This window comes from Amblyomma mixtum, chromosome 3 (genome assembly GCF_055824585.1).
Source record: "Amblyomma mixtum isolate Tamu chromosome 3, ASM5582458v1, whole genome shotgun sequence".
NCBI classification, from domain to species: domain Eukaryota; kingdom Metazoa; phylum Arthropoda; class Arachnida; order Ixodida; family Ixodidae; genus Amblyomma; species Amblyomma mixtum.
Genome location: NC_143014.1, coordinates 94,863,430 through 94,883,260, shown reverse-complemented (window position 1 = coordinate 94,883,260; position 19,831 = coordinate 94,863,430). Strand labels below are relative to the sequence as shown.

The 19,831-nt window shown below is 45.8% G+C and overlaps 1 protein-coding gene across 1 annotated transcript; it reads left to right on the top strand.

The window, feature by feature from the left end:
- Positions 1-8,474: 8,474 nt before the first annotated feature.
- Prosalpha4 (proteasome alpha4 subunit) lies at positions 8,475-19,113 on the top strand. Its single transcript, XM_089580190.1, has 6 exons — positions 8,475-8,685; positions 8,892-9,018; positions 9,110-9,234; positions 11,989-12,111; positions 15,712-15,888; positions 18,967-19,113. The coding sequence occupies exons 1-6, from the start codon at positions 8,581-8,583 to the stop codon at positions 19,054-19,056; spliced, it is 747 nt and encodes a 248-aa protein (XP_089436316.1). The 5' UTR covers positions 8,475-8,580; the 3' UTR covers positions 19,057-19,113.
- The last annotated feature ends 718 nt before the right edge of the window (positions 19,114-19,831 follow it).

Sequence of the window (19,831 nt, the reverse complement as noted above, 5' to 3'; positions counted from 1 at the left end):
CGTAGGGGCTCTCGCAGATTAGGGTCCAGGCAGTCCCCCTCACATTTTCGAAAAAGAGTACAGTGGAGGGTGACTGACTCATCTCCCCTCACGCTAACCCCTTCAGTCAGCAGAGCAGGAAGTGAAAACACGGTTTGTGAATGAAGGTTTTTGGTTGGGAAACATCTTCCATTAAGCCAGCTTTTCTGCAATTTTGCAAGTTGTCCAATCTCACATCTCGGTGGTTACCCGAACGGCGCCGTAAGGGAAGAGAGGACATCTCGATGGTTACCCGAACGGCACTGTAAGGGAAGGGAGAAAGGTGGGAATGAAAGAAGAAAGAGACGAAGAAGTGCTGTAGTGGAGGGCTCTGGAACAATTTTTACTACCTGGGGATCTTTAACGTGCACTGACATCGCATGGTACACGAGCGCCTCTTTGCGTTTCATCACCATCGAAACGCGGCCGCTGCAGCCAGGTTCGAACCTGGGAACTCCAGCTCAGTAGCCAAGCGCCCTAACCACTGAGCCACTGTAGTAAAGCTCTTTTCTGTACCATTTATTCAAGGGCTGACTGACAGAATCGACACAATTTTCGCACTATATAGAATATGCCTCAGTTTCAAAGTATTATCTGGCCAAACAGGTTGTTTGTCTTAAAGAAAATTGGTTGACAGTTTTGGTTGGTTGGTTTATGAGGTTTAATGTTGACAGTTTTATTTTCAAAATACACTGACCTAAGTAACAGCCTGAAAGCTGACAGTGATCTATGATATGTTCTCTTAATTTTACATTAATACAATGCTCTTTATGACTAATATTACCTTGGCTACATATCAAGGGCATATGATATACAGCTCTAGTTTTGCGAGGTCAAATCTGTACTTGGCTTGATGCTGCATCCTTTGAAGTTTTTTCTTTCCGTATTATCACTTCTGCTACCTGCAAGTCTACACGGGGTAGAAAGCTTGGTAGAGGGGAGATTGTGTCCACATCATACCATCTTGCCATATTCCTTATGGAATGGGAAATCTGGTGTAAATATATGGCACAATGACATGCTTCGTGTTGTCCATTGAGGCCATGTATCTTTAGCCGAGAACCCTTTGAGCAACATAATCAGCTTTTCTCAAGCAAAGCTTATGAGCTGCTTCAAGACAAGGACTCACATTTTCTTCTCGAAGCAAACAATCCAACCCGCCCTACTTATCACCTTGCTGCAAATTTATAATATTTTTACCACAGAGAGATATTGGATACTAATTGCTTTAGAAAACATTACTGACATCAAATAAGCACATGGAGTGATGTATACAGACTCTTCTCGCCAAAGTTAACCAATCAAACCAGCACAACATAAAAACTTTGTGCATAATGAGCTCATATTTTCGTGCTCTACATAAGCTCACCCTGAAGTTTTATGAAATGTTTTGAACCTGGGTATTTTGGGGTAATTAGGTTTGAATGAAACAGCTGTAGAGCTGTGACAGATCACTAAAGCATAATGGCCTCTAGCATGCAGCTGTAGTGTTTTTACTTGTACCTACTGTAGTGTTTTTGAAGGAAACTATAGTATATTATACTGTGCTACTGCTTCTAACTTTGCAGTGCTCTGAAAGGTATAGAGGGTAGCTAGCTGCACACATGCAAACTGCATGCACATCAGGCAGACATGTCTGTACGTATTCATATAGATAGCAGAGTTGTGGTCAATGTACGGTATGTTTGCATATTACATGCACTTCCTGCTGTTTCATACGCATGTAGGAGTTTCATGTTCCTAATGAAAATCGTTGTGGCTTCCTTAATTGCTATGGAATTTGATAAAATTGTTCTTATATAAAAAAAAAAAGCTAATAGTCTACAGCGTATATCTTATCACAAAGGCTTCTACTGCAACCAGTCCATGGAGAGGGGCCTATATGAGAGACAGAGGAAGCCATAACGTCAGGAAGAGTGCAGACATTAGTCTGAGGAATGTTCGTCTAGTGTGCTGCTCATCAATGAAAAAAAGGAAGATGAAAATGAGAGAAAAATGAAAGCCATGAAATCATGTGAGATACAAAGAACAGCAAGACACAATTACATATACACAACTATTGAATATTTACTCTGTATGTCTAGGTCTTATAAGAGGTAGTACAACTTCGTTAATATTCCCAGTTCATGTGCTCAAAATCACTGCCAACAAAAATTCAGATTTTCCAGCTACCACATTCAACATTTCAATAAATTTAGGTCAGAAAATGTGCTCAGTGACCAACCACATATACAGGGTCTGTTCTGAAAGTAGTAGGACTGTTTTTTTCCTGGGCAAACGGGCGGACGAGAGGCGGTCTGCGCGTGCGGGATCATTGAAGGGGGATATTGGGAATGCTGGGGAAAATCGGCAGTCGGCTTTCGGCCGTTGAATAGAGCAGGTCGCTCGTACTGTGAACCCCTGTCGAAACGTCCCGTCACGCAGAATCATAGAGCGTTTACTGGATCAGCGATACGCGATCAAATTTTGTGTAAATCTTGGCAAAACGGGAAAGAGACTCACGACATGATTAAGGAGGCCTACGATGACGCTGCCATGGGTAGATCAGGTGTTTTTTGAGTGGCACAAGTGATTCCGAGAAGGTCAGGAAAGAGTGGAAGACGTCGACCGCTCCGGACGCCTTTCGACCAGCAAGACCAACGAAAATGTGTAGCGAGTGAAAAATTTACTGAACAGTGTTCGTAGGATGAATCAGAATGATTGCTGATGACTTCAGCCTTCCTCAAACCCAAGTTTTTGAGATTGTGACAGAAAACTTAGCCATAAGGAAAGTGCGCGCGAAGTTTGTACCGGGAGTGGTTCAGAGGAGCAAAAGGCCAACCGCAAGGCGACCTGCCAGGATCTTCTTGATCATGTGAATGACGACCCCGATTTTTTGCCCAGCACAAGACGGCAACGCTGCCTCAGGCCCCCTATAGCCCCAGCTTGGCCCCGCCAGGCTTTTTTCTATTCCCGAAAATAAAATTGACACTCAAGGGGAAACATCACGGATCGGTAGAGGCGGTTCAACAGGCCGTGACGAGGGAGCTAAACAGCATTCCGGTCCAGGCGTTCCTGGAGGCGTACGAAAACTAGAAAACTCATTGGCAGCAGCGTGTAGGTGCGGAAGGGTGCTCCTTTGAAAAATTCTAATCGTTTGTACTACTCTTATGAATACATTTTATTAAAAAAAATGAGTCCTACTACTTTCAGAACAGACCATGTATATGCAACCTGGGGACACGCAACATGAACAGCTGAAATACAGCAGCATTCATCAGTCATGGTGGCTTGTATTTGGTGCCTTGCTGCAAAATGCAAAGCATAAAAAAAAATTGCACTGACATAAGAGCAGGCCATTGCCGCGGGGACGCGACATGAAGAGGAGACCTACAGTGGCTTCTTTGCAGTGCGTAAGGGCAAGGAGGCAAAGCATACGAGAACTGCAGTGATGTGTTCGCATGCTGTCCGGGTCTGGGTAATACAGCATGAAGAGGAAAGCACTATGATAATCGGCCACTGCAGCGGCTTCCCCTCAGCAGAAAAGTGCAAAGGGGTGGAGTATTCAAAAACTATGACGATCAAAGAAGCCTCAGCTTGTCAATGCTGTACCCGAAGGATATGTGCAAAGTTTCATCGGTGCTAAGGACTATGCAATTATGGATTGAATTCTGCGAGCACTAGGAAAGGAGCTTTTCAGACCTTTTGCAAAAGAATGCTAATCAACGTTATGAATTCGTGACAGACCGCTACCACGACTTTCACATGCTGCACAATTGAGATAGGTGTGACCGTAATTGCCTGAACCGAATTCGCTTGGATATTTCTTGCAGAAAATACCTTCTTCATAAAATTGGTGCATCAAGCAGCCCTCTGTGCCCGACATGGTGTTCATGAAGTTCATATGAACACTTGTTCTGCTGCTGCCAGATTTTCAGTACTCATTGCAAGGCATTGCTAAGTACTTTAGGACTCCGCCAGGTCAGCGCCGTGTGCCTGGTGCATGTCCTTAGACCTAGGATTGATGCAGCTTCTGCTGCGCGTGGGACAAAAGCCTTACTAGGCGTTTGTGAGTGCGCGAGTGCTGTTTATGCCTGATTCCACCTTTTCTTTAATTCCTTTTTTGTTTTTTCTCCCTATTTTTCACCATCATCTGGAGTAGCACGCAAGGTTAACAACCTGGCTCATTTCTCCTGCATTCATTAAAATGTCTCGCTGTATGTTACAGGTTACGGTATGGTGTACGCTGTCCAAGAGAGCCCTGTGCCCGTTGAAGACAAAGCGCGGAGCGAGCTCGCGATGCGAGCGCGAGAGAGATCTAAAAGAATCGCCACCATCGGTCAGGTTTTTTCGTGGCACCTGCATCTCTGGGTGATTTCTGCCGGGCGCGGGCCCGTGAGCCCATGACATTTTATGATCGAACAAGCTTGCGGTTGATTTCAGTTACTTGGTTGTCCCCAAGTTAAATTGCTTGAGAACTGCATTCTTCAAGCTTTAAAGGATTGCACTATTTTGTACCTTTTCTGTGCCAGAGGTTATTATTCTCGGTTCTAGGCCAGAAAAGGAGCTATTTTGTTTGTACTCTAATTTATTGAGAAATGTGCATTCATCCCAGCAAATAATTAAGAGAGGTAATGTTTCTACTTATAATGTGAACTTATTTGAATTGTGGGGTAGACTGCATGACACATGAAGTGCCAAAAGTGCCACATATCGGGCGATGACGGACGCTGTAGTGGAGGGCTCTGTATTAATTTAGATCATTTGAGGTTTTCAAACGGGCACTAATATGTTGCACAGCACTCGGCCGGTGTTGAATTTTTTCCTTCATCGAAATTCTGCCGCTGCAGCGGGGATCGAACCCATGACCTTGGGATTAGCAGCCAGACGCCAAAGCTACTGAGCCACTGTGGTGCCCACCCAGAGAAACACGAACACTTTCTGGCCAGCCGGCTACAGCGCTAGAACACTGAAGTCTGGCTGCGCACTTGTAACATTGTTCGCGGCTTGGAGGAAGGAAAATTTAGCTTCCTGGTTGGTTATATTAACTCCATGGAGGTAAAAAAACTAGGAGGGAGTGCGCTCAGCCTCTGCAAGCCATCCTCCTCTGACGCCGCTGCCGAGGGCCCTTTTGCGCACTGACTCATGGGAAATAGGCCCTCCTCCACAGTTACCAGACTGCCAGCCAGCGGTGCTTTTTAGTGAACGTCCGTGCTCCGAAGTAGCGCAGCGCAGCGCTTTGGCGGAATGCGTACCGAGCTCGAGGTTGTCTGCAGGCTCCGCGTCTCTGTTGATTACACTCTTGAGTTTTCGGGTGCACTGTAGAAAACTGCGGGTAAACTTTTCATCAAAGGGTGCGGCCGCGACCTCGTCACTGTTCAACTGTGGTTCATAAAGAGAATGGAGAGGAATTCCTTTCGTCGTTATACACACATACGGAGCGTTTATTTCAGCGCATGCTATGAGCGGAGAACTCGAGAGTAGGCGAAGAAACGAGCCTCTAAAAAAGGGCGCAGCGGCTTCCAGAGCGCTCACGGCGGACGGACGTGTTGAACGAGCGCTCCGGCGCGCTGCGCAAGATTCTATTTCTCGGGCAGGCGGACTTCGGCCCGCCCATGGGCCCTCCGTTCTCCGCTATTCTCAAGGCACAAGTCGTGCCGAATACGCGCGCGCACATAGGCGGTTCCGACGTGAAATTCAGCAGTGAAGTATTTCTCTCTCTCTCGCTGTCGAGAGAGTGCCGGCGGCTTTACGTCTGCCCCTGCGCGGGGTCTCCCGGCCACTGCGCACAATCACTTACAAAAAATTACCGACGATTACGTTACTTCCTAATGCGAAATTTGAGCGCAGCAAAAAGCTGTTTCACCTTTTCGATAGATTGAGGCAAAGAAATCGAGCAACACATGTATGCGCTATCACAGAGTTTTTTTTTTATTTTTCACACGTATTCCTTTAACAAAGATTGCACTAACAGTTCTTGACAGTCATGAATGAAGCTTTGTGGTCGGAGAAATAGACTGATATATGTTCGACTTGGTACACCAATGCTTGATTCTCAAAGACGAGATCTATACAAGTGCCTCGCGAGGTTGTCACAGCCGTGGGACGCGTTACGAGCGAGAGGAACGGGATGTTCTCCCGCATAAGTGTTAGGAAATTGCTGTTTGTCTTTATGTCAACATTAAAGTCCCCCACTACTAACATCGGTGTGGATCGATGGACGGTTAATGCGAGTTGCAGGAAGTGCACGACGTCTTTCGTGAGTGCGGTAGGGGCGAAGTAGGCAGCTACTACCAGCAAGCCGTTGGGCAACTTTGCGGCGCACAGTTCGCCAAGTTCATGTGACGTGCCAAACATTTCGACTGGTATTGCAGAGAGACCTGTGCGCAAGTAGATAGCGACTCCCGCCGCTCTGTTGTGGTCTCTGCGAGCACCACAGCAGTATAGGAAATCTATGATTTCGAGAGGCTCTTCGGGATCCATCCAGGTTTCAGCAAAGCAAAGTACAGAGGAATGGCGCAGAATGTGATCGTGGTGTACGTCCTTGGCATGTGCGGCAAGGGAGCGTACGTTAAAAATGTGGTTGTGAATGATGAATCAAGTGCTGCCAGCGAATGACGCGTCCATTGGCTGTCTGCGTGTGTTACTGATGTGTGGTTAACATGTTAAGCTTCGCCTGTAAGAGTGGAACGCGACAGCGTCTTGCAACGCTGCCAGGGAGTCCACAGAACGCCATCGGCAATTCGGCTGTACGCCTTGCTGGACGGTAAATTTATTTTTTGGGGAAAGGAAATGTATCTCTCTCGCATATCTGGTTGGACACCTGCACCTCGCCGTAAGGGGAAGGGGGAAGATGGGAGTGAACGAAGACGCCGTATTAGCTAGACGCGCCTTTGTTCATTCCAAACCATTCAGCTGGCATTACGGAGTGGCTAGCGTGCTCGTATCGCACTCCGGAGACCCTGGTTCGATTCCCCAACTCGACCAATTTCGTTCTCGGTTTTATAGATTTATGCGGTCTAACTAGAAAGGTTAATTAGGCTATTTCATATTTACATTATTGCATTTCTATCCATCGTGTTCTGTCATTAACCTGTCAATTGTTGGAACTGTCTAGGATGTTCGACACAACGTATATGAAACGAGCAACGTCTTACTGAGTGGGGAAGTGCGTGGTGGTGGTGGGAACGCGGCTTCGTACTTATCTGTTTTTTTTTTCAGCAGCGTCTCCTTCCGCGGACGCTGTTGTCGCTGCGGCGCGCGTCTTTCTTTTCTTTTCTTCTGACCTCTTCATTCTCCTCTATATGAATTAGGCTAATTGATTAATTAAGCAATTAACTAAACTCAGTCCAACTTAGTTGCAGCATCACTATACGATCCCTTTGATTGGTTGCATGGTTACTAGCCAAAGTACAATTGGCCCCATTTGAAATTCGCGCACTGTGACGTCACGAGCATTTCGACCAATTGAAAAGCATGACATTGGGGGCGGAGCTGGTTACGAGGCTGACGCCGACGCCGACGACGACGCGAAACCCAGGAACGGACGCCAAAGAGCTGCGCTCTAAAAGAAGTAAACTGTATGTATACATAGCCGCGCGCTCGTAGCGTCCTGTCTCGGACTAATCGCGCGCGCGGCATACTGCACTAGCGGCCGGGGTGGGGCGCCCGGCCGCGTATACCGTGTGAGGTAGCACCCACGGAGCGTTCGTGTCACGCGTGCACTACCTGGCGAAGAGCGAGCGGGAAGTCAAGCCCGCCTGTTCGATGAACGCACAGAGGCTCACCACTGTTCTGTCACGGGTATAGAGGCTAGAATATCACGGGTGCGCGCAGTGCCGCGCGGCCACAGGAGCGCTGTCCGGGATGATTCCCAGCGCCCTGCAGGCCGCGAGAATCTCGCGACGCGGCACTGCAGAAGCGGCACAGCGAAGGAGCATGTGCTCCAAGTGTCTCCACTGCGCCGCAGTCAGCGCACGCGTCGCTCGGGGATGGTGGCCGCTGCGGCGAGCGAGCAGTTTGCGCTCACCACGGAGCCGTCAGTGAACGCAAACAGATAGTCGCCTAGTTGCTCGTACAGCGAGAGAGCGAAACCGAAACCGAAATCCAGCTAAGAGCTACCACTGCCTTGTCACGTGAGGGCCTATTTCCCATGATGCTTTCCATTATATTTTTTATGACTAGGCTTCAAGATTGTGACGTCATGGTCCCTCCTAGTTTTTCTTCCTCCATGATTAACTCTATGGGGCAACCAGAGAGGCCCATCGCGCTCATCGCTTCTTTCTCTCCCACAACTCCTTCAAATAAAAATATTAGCCGCGGTAATTCATGGCAGAAATTATTTTTACAAAATAAAAGTATTAGCCTCGCTAATTTTATCAAAGCATACTTTTAATAACTACACCGTTGCAACATTCATTATTGTTCGGCATCTAGCGCCACCACTTGTTCAAAAGCGCACGGGTCAGTTGCCAAGCCAGCGTTCAGCCATTGTGGTGCTGCGCGGTGTTCGGCGTGCTGAAAATTGTGTTGTCATTGCTTACCTGGTAGTCAGCGGGATTCGTTGCTGCTGGAGTTTAAATCATGGGCACTGCACGATATGATCGGGCTATCACCGTATTTTCTCCTGACGGACATCTCTTTCAGGTCGAATACGCCCAGGAAGCCGTAAAAAAGGGATCTACAGCAGTAAGCGTTTTCAGTTCCCTTGTAGCCGCTACTTGAGGTTGGAGTATTTTAGTCAGTCCTCTTTGAAACAACGCTTGAAAACAAAATCTGAAGGAAGTCATTTAACTCACCTATAAATTGTGCTTGTTCAGTGAAGTGAGCCTGGAGGGTTTGAGATACTTTCGCGCCGGTGTCATTGATTTTCTCTTTTCCTTTTAATCCTTCAGGTTGGCATCAAAGGTGCAAATATAGTTGTCCTTGCCGTGGAAAAGAAATCCGTGGCCAAATTGCAGGAAGAAAGGACAGTACGGAAGATCTGCCTTCTTGATGACCATGTCGTCATGGCGTTTGCAGGTAAATGTTTTTGTGTACCTACTTTTTACGCAGAAATGCAGCATATTTTTTACTATGGGTGGCTGAGCTTTGTCATTTATACTTCTAAAAGGGCTCACCGCCGATGCAAGAATACTGATTGATAGAGCTCGTGTGGAATGCCAAAGCCACAAACTTACTGTTGAAGATCCTGTCACGCTGGAATACATCACCCGCTACATTGCCCAGTTAAAACAGGTATGCATTTCGTCTTATGTGACACTTTTGGGGGCATTTTCTTTCAGCTTTTGCAGATGCATTGTCACCTAAGGTTCAGGTATGTGTAGCGGCTCATGGGAAAGTCGTTGCTATTGCTACCAGTACCGCTTCTGTAGGTGCTCGCTCACACCGCTGCAGTTGCCGTGCTTACCCCGTTCTTCGCTTTATCGCCACCTGGTCAGCTCGCGCTGTACAGTGGTGAGCAGCCTTGTCTAGAGCGCTCGGGCGGTGCACTTCCTTGCAAACAAATCCAGATTTTGTGGCAGCCTCTAGGGTCCAGCTGCTACGCTTGCACGGAAGTAGCGCCAGATAGCCTCGTAAACAAAGCAGGCACGAAAACTTTGCCCTGTAATGAGGGGCTGCTCTCTAATTTCGGTTTTTGTTACCAAGTGCGCACTGCTCAAGCGCTCTAGACAAGGCTGCTCACCACTGTACACTTTTCTGACAAATTCAGGAGTCGAGGAATGTTAAAAATGAGCATGTGCAGTTTTTTTTTTTGCTGGCTGTGTAGGCTACCCGACTCACATGTATTGCTGACTGCAGTTTCTGCGTGCATTTGCACGCTTCTGCGTCACATTGTGTCCATTATCTCGCAAGGCTAATTATTTCGCTGCTTCGATGCTCCACAGGTCACCAGGAAGCGTAGAAAAAGGTCACAGTGCATGTGTTTACCCCCCACAATGTTAGCTGTACAGCCTTAAAGTTGCCAGTAAGGTTAATTAGCTGACTGCACTGATTCATGGGTGACCCATATTGTCTCATCCTGTCCACCCCCCCCCCCCCCCCACCCCCCCCGGCCTTCTCATTTTTTTTTGTTACATTCTATGCAAGAGCCTTAACTTAGCTGGCCTTGTAAACCACTGGAAGTTGCTGCGACAGCCTAATGACAGACTAGCTGGGTCTCCTCACAAGATAGGTTATTGTAATTATGCAGAAGAGCCCAGTAAGGTGGGCTGGAATGTTTTGGTGAGGTGTTGTGGGAAGTAGAAGTACAGGTTCAAGGATATTTAACATTCCTAGAAAAGAGAGTACCCTACAAGTTGGAACCAAACTTTCACGTTTGATGTGTTCAATGTTGTGCTTGGTTTGATTTTCAAAATACGCTTCTTCTGCAAACAAGTGAGAGCTGTCATACTTGATAAATTCTTGAAAAGGACTCTATGACTGATGTGCCTTTAAGTACCCTCCCTCCGAGTCTAAACTTAACAGCAAAAAAGACTAGAAATTAGGGCAAGAACATGCAATGTGGAATGCAAAGGAAAGTGAAAGGTATATCATTGAGACAGAAAGTGTGGTTTATAGAGCAAACACAAGTGAGGATATTTTAGCTGAAATGAAAAAAAGAAAATGGATATTGGCAGGACATGTAATGAGCAAAACTGAGAACCGCCAGCCTGTTTGAACGGCAGTGATGCCAAGAGAAAAATGAGCATTGTTGATGGGGGCTGAGGGTCAAATGGAGTGGCAAGCTTAGGAAATTTGTTGGAATAATGTGGCTGTAGTTGATGTAAAAACAAACAATTGGAGGTCATTGAGAGAGGCCTTTATCCTGCAGTGGATTAACTTAGAAACTGTGTGCATGTCCTTACTTGTCAGAAGCATGTTTCAGTCTACCATTGTGACACATTGTCCACAATCCGCCTTTTTTACATGATGTTGCACCCTCTGGGGGGTGTGAGAAAATTCGTCTGCTACAAAGAAAACTATTTAAAACAAACACACATGGATAACGCAGGCGCAGCCAGCTTCCACGAGGTGGCAACTGTGCATGCAAAGTGGCAGGTGCATGCTTGACAGCTGCTGCCATCTGTCACTTGCACCTGTCACTAGCATGAACCGCACATTTACATTAGAGCTTGGCAGCTTGTTTTCTACTAGTGGAGCTCAGAAGAGGGCAGAGGAGCAGAGGTGTTTATGCATGGAGTGGCCTTGTGAAAAAGACAGATTTGTACATACCTGTGAGAACTGAAAACTGGTTGTTTTATTTTACTAAAGAAGTCCATGGGCTTTCTTTAGGTGTGTATAAACTATTTAATAAGAGGGGAATTTTTTCCCAGTACAAATGGTGAGTGGTGTCTGAAAGGGCAATGCAGGGTAGTTGCCTGGAAGACAAGTGTCCCTTCAAAGTGTATAGTGCCGAGGGTAAACTATTGAACATACATGAATGTGAATTCAGACTAATTCTATTATATTTTTATGTAGAAGTCTTCAGTGCTATGATTGTTAGAACAGTATGAAAGGACGGTGAAGTGCAATTGACATTCAAGACAAAGTATGGAACTGACGAATATCTAGAAAGCAAAGACAGGGGTGTTCTTAATACCAATTGCCATAGCCAGGTAACGTTTCGTTAACAGGGATCTATTCACTAGAGCATGAGATGTAGCGGACAAAATGTTGGAAAAGCATAGGGGCACTTACTGTGTTCATCTGGAGAGACTGAAGCAGTTATGTGGTATTCAACCACCTTTGACATGCTAGTCTCAGAAGACATAATTTTCAGCAACACCTATGTCCTTGTGGTTGCTAATGATCAATAAACAGTTTAGCCATGCCTTCGTTGTTGTGCTTGGCCACGTTACATCTGTTTGTTGGTCTTTGCAATAGCAAAACAAGCAGTGTGTGGTGTCGATGCCACATTAATTATTGAGGAATGCATGTTGTGTGTTTAGTTTGGTGCACTTGCATGTAGAGATAGTATGATGCAAATTATATGAAAACTCTCATTTGCAGAGGTACACGCAGAGCAATGGCCGACGACCTTTTGGCATCTCTGCACTTATAGCTGGCTTTGACTTTGATGGCACACCAAGGCTGTTTCAAACTGACCCATCTGGTGTTTACCATGAGTGGAAGGTAGGCTCACAATTATAAGTTAGAGACTTCACTGTTGTCTTCTACTGGGGCACTCTGATGATACAAAGCACTCGCGAGTGAAGTCACTGTTCTGAAATGGTGCACATGCTCCTCAGTTTGTAAATAGTATTCAGGATTGTTTAATACCCCTGCCACATGCACACAAGAAGTGACAGTAAATACTTAAGGCCTGAAGTTTGTTAAATGAGCACAAAATCTCAGTAATGTTGTCCAGATGTAAAATAAAAATTATTTTGCAGAAAATGCTGCTGTTCTTGGTTGACAAGTCGAAAAAGTAGCCATAAACTTGTGTGTCAGCACACAAGCAGAGATTATCTGCCAGAGGTGCTGGTAAAAATGGCGCTATTTGTATCGAAAATGCAGCAGAGGTGTCTTATCTGACTGAAAGTTATGGATGAACATTTGCAACTGGATAGGAAGTTTTTCCTAAAAAAATTTGCATGCTTTTCTGCGTGTGGAATGGGGACAAGAGTACGCATTGCTTTGACGAATCAGTTGTGGAGAACTCAAGTAGGTTGCAAATGGTAGTAAGGCTAATGCCGTTCAAGTTGCTTGTGTGGCACTGCGTAAATGGCATTAAAACTTAAGGCAGCATTAATGGCATTACATTTGTCTGTGTGGTACAGATATAAGGTGCAAGATATAAGGTGCAAGCTGCAGTTCTTGGCAGTCATTGCGTTCTTTGGTTGAGGATAAGTGTGTAGGCTTGGTACCCAGCTACAGCATCTGAGTGGGAGCCAAGTGCAATTGCGCTCATACAGTAAAGCGCCTTAGATTGTTGAAGTAATCTGGCTCCTTCCACTGCATTGTTCACAACTCAGTTGTAGCTGTGGGCTGCAAAAGTTATGAAATTTTTTTAACATGAGGGTGACTTCGTGAATTGCCCCGATTCAAAGAGTTATGCGCAAAGAAATGTATACAGAAGAATGGAGCATATGTGAGCAGTCAGATAACATTGCAAAAGAGCATCCACCTACGGTGATCCAATGAGTGGTGCCACTTGCTTTTTCTTAGCGTGCTGCTGGCTCCATGCACATGCTGTTCATGGGGTTAGTGTAGAAAGCATAGTTTCCTGAATGCACGTACTCTGTTAAGAGAGGGCATGTATCACAATTGCTGGGCAGCTGGGATTGTAACCTCGTGTTTTGGTTTTCAGTCCGCCAACATTTTCATAAGTGTGGTCTTCTCACCTTGCAACCTTTGCTAGACCAGGTGTTGTGCAGTCGCCATTCTTGCATTTTACTGAACCTCATTAATTGTCAGAGAGCAAAAGCGTTATGACAGCAAAGGCAAAGAGGTTGGCCAAAGACAAATCCCTCTTGTCTAAACTTCGCATGGAGGGCTGGGCAAGGCGCAAAATTCTTGCAGGTGACAAATGCAGAGGATGGCTGGGAGTCAGTTGCACAGACTGGCTACTCATAGTTGGAAAACATTGGAAAATGGAAGACATTTTCATTTGAGTCTGAAAACCTGAATGCTGGGTGAACAAAGCAAGTTGGAGCACATATTATCTTGAAGTTTCTGCAAAATTTTTAGCAAAATATGTATATCTGATTGTACAATGTTTCCACATTGCTTTTCCAAGTGGCATGCAAGGAGTGGAATGTACTGTGTTTACAGATGCATTGCTAGTAAGCCGTCTTTCAGCTTTCCATAATCAAAAGCCCAGCTGATATGTTTGGTGAGCCCTGAACTTTATATGGCAGAGTACAGAATCTACTGATTAGCTTTTCACAGCGTGAATGCTCACAAAGTGTGAATTGATGCAAGATGCGGGGAGAACTTTTTTAACCTTTTTGGGCGCCATTTTTCGTTTTAATAGACAATTATTTTCCCACCTGAGTAGTATATTCAGGCTTCATGAAAGGGAATTTGTTAGTTTGCCCAGAGTGAAAGACCAGCGGGTAAATCTTTGCAAGGATGTGCAAAATTCCGTACAAAGAGGCATGCTGCTGAGAAATACTAACATTGGAATGCCTGGATTTGGCAAGTAAGCACCTGAGGGATTGTGGAATCACTCAGTTTTCGAACATGTACATTATGCTCGACACATGGAGCAAAAATAGTCGATGTGATCACTGGCGACAAAATCTGTCTGAATAAAAATGCCGACGATGTGCTGTCCAGTCCAGCTCACTGTTTTGTGAAATATTATTTACTATGTTTGGTATATGTCACAAAAAAAAAAAAAATTTTTTTTTGCAACAAGAAGGATGCTGAATTCGACTGAAACAATAAAATCACTGCTAGGTGAGCACACTCTCAGAAAAAGCTGCGAGTTTGCTGTGTACACAATTGTGTACAAAGCGCCTGAAAGGGTTAATTAAAAACAGCAAGTTCGATGCCTGTGTAGCCTGTTTGCCTTCTGAGCACATCACAGAGTAGCCACAAAAGTGGTTGTGCAGCTCCTGGTGGCATATTTGCCAACTGCAGCCTGTGCAGCCACAAGGAATGAAACCCTATTTATGGGCTACGGCGACTTAAGAGTGTCGCTGGGGCTTACCATAAGGGATAACAGCCCTTATAAGGTACGTAAAGAACATATGATGCCAGTAATTTTGACCTTAAAACCCAAGAATAATTGGCTAACCGTGTGACCAATGTATAAGGAAAGACTGCAGAAAAAAATTAAGCCGAGAGTTTCCTAAATAAAGTTATAAGGCACTAAGCATCCAGATTTGTGACCTAAAAGGTTGAACACACCCAGAGATTGTGTAGAAAAAAAGACAGTTTTTCACGAATTAATGCAGACTCCAAACTGCTGTCGCACACGCACACGTGCACGCAGTCTAAGCACTGGGCAAAGCAAAGGTGCTCACTAGATGGTGCAACATTTTTTGTGTAGCTGTGGTGCCGTTTACACAATGGAAGCTCGAACTCAAAAGTGATGTTAGAATCACCATATGTAGTGTCTTTGAATGCATGCTAGTGAGCCAGCGACTTTGCTGGCTGATGTGCATGTAATAGCTTAAAATACGGAAAAACATGAGTAGTGGTGTAAGGCGGGCTTGAGTTGGTACAGTTGCTAGGTGGCATTATCACGCTCAGGTGTTACAAGCACTCGTGCTTTCGACATGCTTTTTTGTGGTCACTTGTACAGTCGTCCACACACCTCTCTAGAGTGTTCTAGTGGCACGCTTTGTTCTGCATTTATGACAGTCACCGCTGCCTGGCAGGCCGAATCTAGCATTTAAAGACATCAGGAGCTAGACACCATCCATGTGAATGTGCATGCACAATAAGGTCTCGTTTCGAGCCCTAGGCCACTCTTAAATGACGCAAGTGTACTCCAGTGTGCCGCTCGAGCACTCTAGACAGGTGTGTGAATGACTGTACATAGTACAATCGCACTGTGGAAACAAGTGATAGTGATTGGTGCTTCTTTTCCCCCCTTCTTTTGTTATTTGAAATTAGCTGCTTTTTTTTTCTTTTCCAATGAATGGCATGCCGTGTTTATGCTGATGGAGCATCCTCAGTTGTGCCATATCATGTGCATTGCTTTATCTGGGCTTTGCTGTTCTGCATAAGTCTTACGAAAAGAGGTCTTCAAGTTCATAGTTTGTAACTTTTCACCAATAGGCCAATGCCACTGGACGGAATGCCAAAACGGTGCGCGAGTACCTAGAGAAGAATTATTCTGCTGACAAGATAGAAACTGACGAAGGTGCAGTGAAGCTGGCAATACGTGCTCTGTTGGAGGTTATCCAAGGCCACAACCTGGAGGTGGCAATCATGGAGCGTGGGAAGCCATTGAAGGTGTGTTTGTATTCTTTGTTTTTATGCCCTGCTATTCTTTTTGGGCTGTACTGCATCGTGTGATAGAGTTGCACTGCCTTTGACCACACTGGCAGTGTATAAGCTGCTGCTGGATTGCTTCTGCAGTGCAGAGGAGGAGAGAAAGTGGGATTGTAGTGTAGGATGTTCAGTGTGTTGAACAGAAACCTGCTTTGAGGCAAGGTCAGGTGTCCTAATGACTTTTGTTGGTAATACGTGACCTCTTTGCCTTGTAGATTTTTATAATCTGTTGCGAGTTCACTGAAGTTCTTGCATGTTAACTTGAGTGTATTCGCGATGAGAAAGTTTTCCCCTGATGCATTCGGCTTGCATTTAGTACGGCAGTGACATGAGTAACATCTGACAGCAATCGGATAGCTCAACTTTCATGACTAATTGGCAAAGTGACTGAACCTTTCTGTGAAGCAGCTAATTCATAATACTAATGCCTCCAAAGTTGGGCTTCCGCTTTTTCACTGGCCAATGGACAACTTGCAAAATTGTGGGGAAGCTGACTTACAGGAGGATGTTTTCCAACCAAAAACCCTCGTTCACAGACACGTTTTCGCTTCCTGCAATGCTGCATGAAGGGTTTAGCGCGAGGTGAGATGAGTCAGCAGCCCTGCACTGTGTCCTTCTTCGAAAAGGTGTGCGGGGCTGCCCCCAAATCTGCGTGAACCTGAAGCACCGCCGGACATTGCCAGCTTTCGAGGTAGAGTGTAAAGGAAAGTTGTGCAAAGGTTGCAATGATGCATTCCCTTGACGAGTACCTGTCTCGACCCGGTCCTGTCGTTCACGCCTCGGCTCTATTGTGTCCTTTCAACAATTTCCCTCCCATACAGATAAAGGAACGTCTCTCCTCTCCCTTTTCGAAGAAGACTGCGAGGTTGCAGTCTGCGTACGAGGGTTTTTGGTTGGAAAATTGTAGAGGGCTCTCGTTATTTTGCAAGTTGTCCATTGAAATATGTAAAGTCTGAAGCCATTGCAGGGGCAGATTTGGGAAGGGAGGGAGGTATTTTATGTATGAAAACCATAAAAACCCCATTTTTTTGGATGAAAAAAGACATACATGGCATGCCTGCCTACTCTTCCAAATTTTCCTTAAAATGTACAAATCTGGACCGGTATTACGATTTTACGAATCTTGTTCCAAGTTTTACAGAAAATAAATTTTGTTAGCGAAAAACATTACAAATTCTATTTAAAAAAAACCACACCATTGCCAGTGGTACCTTGTGCTGCCACGAGAACTCTATATATGTACCATCTGTGAGATTAGCAGCAGCAGCTGGAACATTGTACAGATAGTAGATGAGTCTGATAGAAGCTGACCCCTCACTCCACATTGGGTGAGATGGAGAAGGGAACATAGCTCGCACCACTTGTGTATTGCAGGTTATGTAGTAAAACATCATTATTTCGACCCAACTGCGCCACCGCAGTGGCTCAGTGGTTATGGCGCTCGGCTGCTGACCCGAAAGATGCGGGTTCGATCCCGGCCGCGGCAGTCGAATTTCGATGCAGGCGAAATGCTAGAGGCCCGTGTACTGTGCGATGTGGTCGAAATTTCTGGAGCCCTTCACGACGGCATCCCTCATAGCCTGAGTCGCTTTGGAACATTAAACCCCACAAACCAAACCAACCAAACCTACACGCTATTTGTTATGTGGTGGACACCTGGAATTGCATCAGAAATGGCAATGTGCATACTTTGCTGTATTGTGTGAGCGTTACACACATTTTTAGATGGTGCGGCATGTCGTGAGACTCTGTCATGAGAGCATTGTGCGTCATCAAAAAGAATGAAGTTGATCCTTTGCTCCTCAACCTTCGTGCCGAAGTTGCAATTTGAGGACAGCTCCCGAAGCGTTGTAATGAAGCTGTCCACCCATTCTTCTGGGATTTGAGGCTGTTGTCCAATTGTGGAAGTCAGGCATTTGTGTAAGTCTGGTAGTAGTGTAGAGCCATTGCTGTGTCGAACTCATTTCTGCGAGCAGCCCTATTACAGAAAGCAGCAGTCAAAGAATTTTGCATTGAGAAGGCTAAAAAAAAAAATTGGTTTTTAAACTGAAACTCGAAATAGCAAGTAATTCGCAGGTAATTTGGTAGTCCACCATCCTCGTCGGCATAGTGAATGCTGTAGGGGTGTATTTTGATGACAAGGGGAATGGACATGTATCTAGCATGAAGGTTGAGGAGCGAAGAACAGACTTTATCCTGTGATGATGCACAGTACACCCGTGGTGGTGACAGAGCAAGGTGACATGTAACACCATCTAACAAAGCATGTAATAATCACCCACACAAATACAACACTGTGTGGCATCAAGCATGCGGAACTACATTCCATGAGGAGCTGTACTGTGTGCTTGGAAAATGCAGAGTGCCTCACATGGAAACGTCTTTCTGATTTTATTGAACCATGTGGCTTGCTGGCAAGGTCAGGAGGGTGAAAAATTTGATGCAGAAATAGTGATATTTGAAAATGCCCAGTTGGCCATGTGCATGACTGGGTGACCTTGTCCACATTATAATTACCAAGGCATAGAAAAACTACTATATTGTTTAGTGTCTTTGATTCATTCACTGGCCATGGATCCTGGGCTTTTGTGGCTGTGGTAGTTTACCTGTTGTTCATCATTTCAAATGTGGGGCAGGCAGAGGGGGGGTGCAGGTATGTACGAGATGGGAGGAGACTAACATTCGGTCACTTCAGTGAGTTGCTGGGCAGTTCTAGATTGTCTGCTGATGCAAAGCCACTTCTGTCAGCACAGCCCCGCCGTGGTGGCTCAGTGGTTACAGCGCTCGGCTGCTGACCCGAAAGACGCGGGTTCGATCCGGGCCGCAGCGGCTGAATTTCGGTGAAGGTGAAATTCTAGAGGCCCGTGTGCTGTGCGATGTCGGTGCACGTTAAAGAACGCCAGGTGGTCGAAATTTCCGGAGCCCTTCACTACGGCATCTCTCACAGCCTGAGTTGCTTTGAGACGTTAAACCCCAATAAACAAATAAACCAAACTTCTGCCAGCACAAAATAATACTTTAATGTTTGTTCTGTTTCAGATGCTAGAGTCAAAGGAGATTGAAAAGTATGTTGAAGAAATTGAGAAGGAAAAAGAAGATGAAGCTGAGAAAAAGAAGCAGAAGAAGTAGCAGTTCCCTTTGCTGCGAGAAGATGACAATGTTTTGTCAGTAAAGCTGAATACATAATTGTTTGCTGCTGCGGAGCCTTCCTTTATGCGCACCATGGATGTTTCACCCTGGCTAGCATAATCTACTCATCAGGATCCAACAGTACCTTTTGAGAGGTGGTACTCTAAGAGCTGTTGGGCATTATTAAAACAGAGCCCATATTCTGACCCCAGTACCCTCCAGGAGTGACCCCTGGAAGCATAGCCAATAGACCGATTTCACAAGCAGTTGCGCTACGCCACCGCCGCCGCGATGCACTCTGGGAGTTGTGGTACTCCGGCCGGCGGCCGCGTCAGCGCGGTGCGTGGCGCAGCGCGAGAAGCAGCCCTGTTTGCGTCGCCACACGGTGTTTCTCTGCGTGAATGCTGTATTTGCGGGACAAGTGCGTTCACCTGAGGAGTGTCGTGAGCACCGACAACTGTGCGAAGCAGAGCGTCCCGGATTTTCCGTTTTCTAGAAGAGAAAAAGTAGCCAAGACATTGCGTAGAAGCTGTTCACGAGATGCAGCTGAAGAAGTGCTGTTCAGTACATTTAGCCGTACTGTCCCTGTTGATCAGTGCACAATGACAAATGGCAAATTTTCAAGTTCTGAACTGTATTAAATGCCTTTTACGCGGCTCTCAGCTTTGAGGCAGTCCCTTAAATTGTTAAAAAGAAGGCAATCGGATTTGCCTTCGTGCTGCGTCGTCAAGCCTTCTTTGCAGCGATTTCTGCCAGGTGCAAGGTTGTAAGGGAA

Excerpts from the sequence above, each read along its gene's own strand:
- Prosalpha4 (XM_089580190.1), top strand. The coding sequence starts at position 8,581 with ATGGGCACTGCACGATATGATCGGGCTATCACCGTATTTTCTCCTGAC. Across the intron at positions 9,235-11,988 it reads ACATTGCCCAGTTAAAACAG|AGGTACACGCAGAGCAATGG; the intron begins GTATGCATTTCG and ends TCTCATTTGCAG. Across the intron at positions 12,112-15,711 it reads GTGTTTACCATGAGTGGAAG|GCCAATGCCACTGGACGGAA; the intron begins GTAGGCTCACAA and ends TTTCACCAATAG.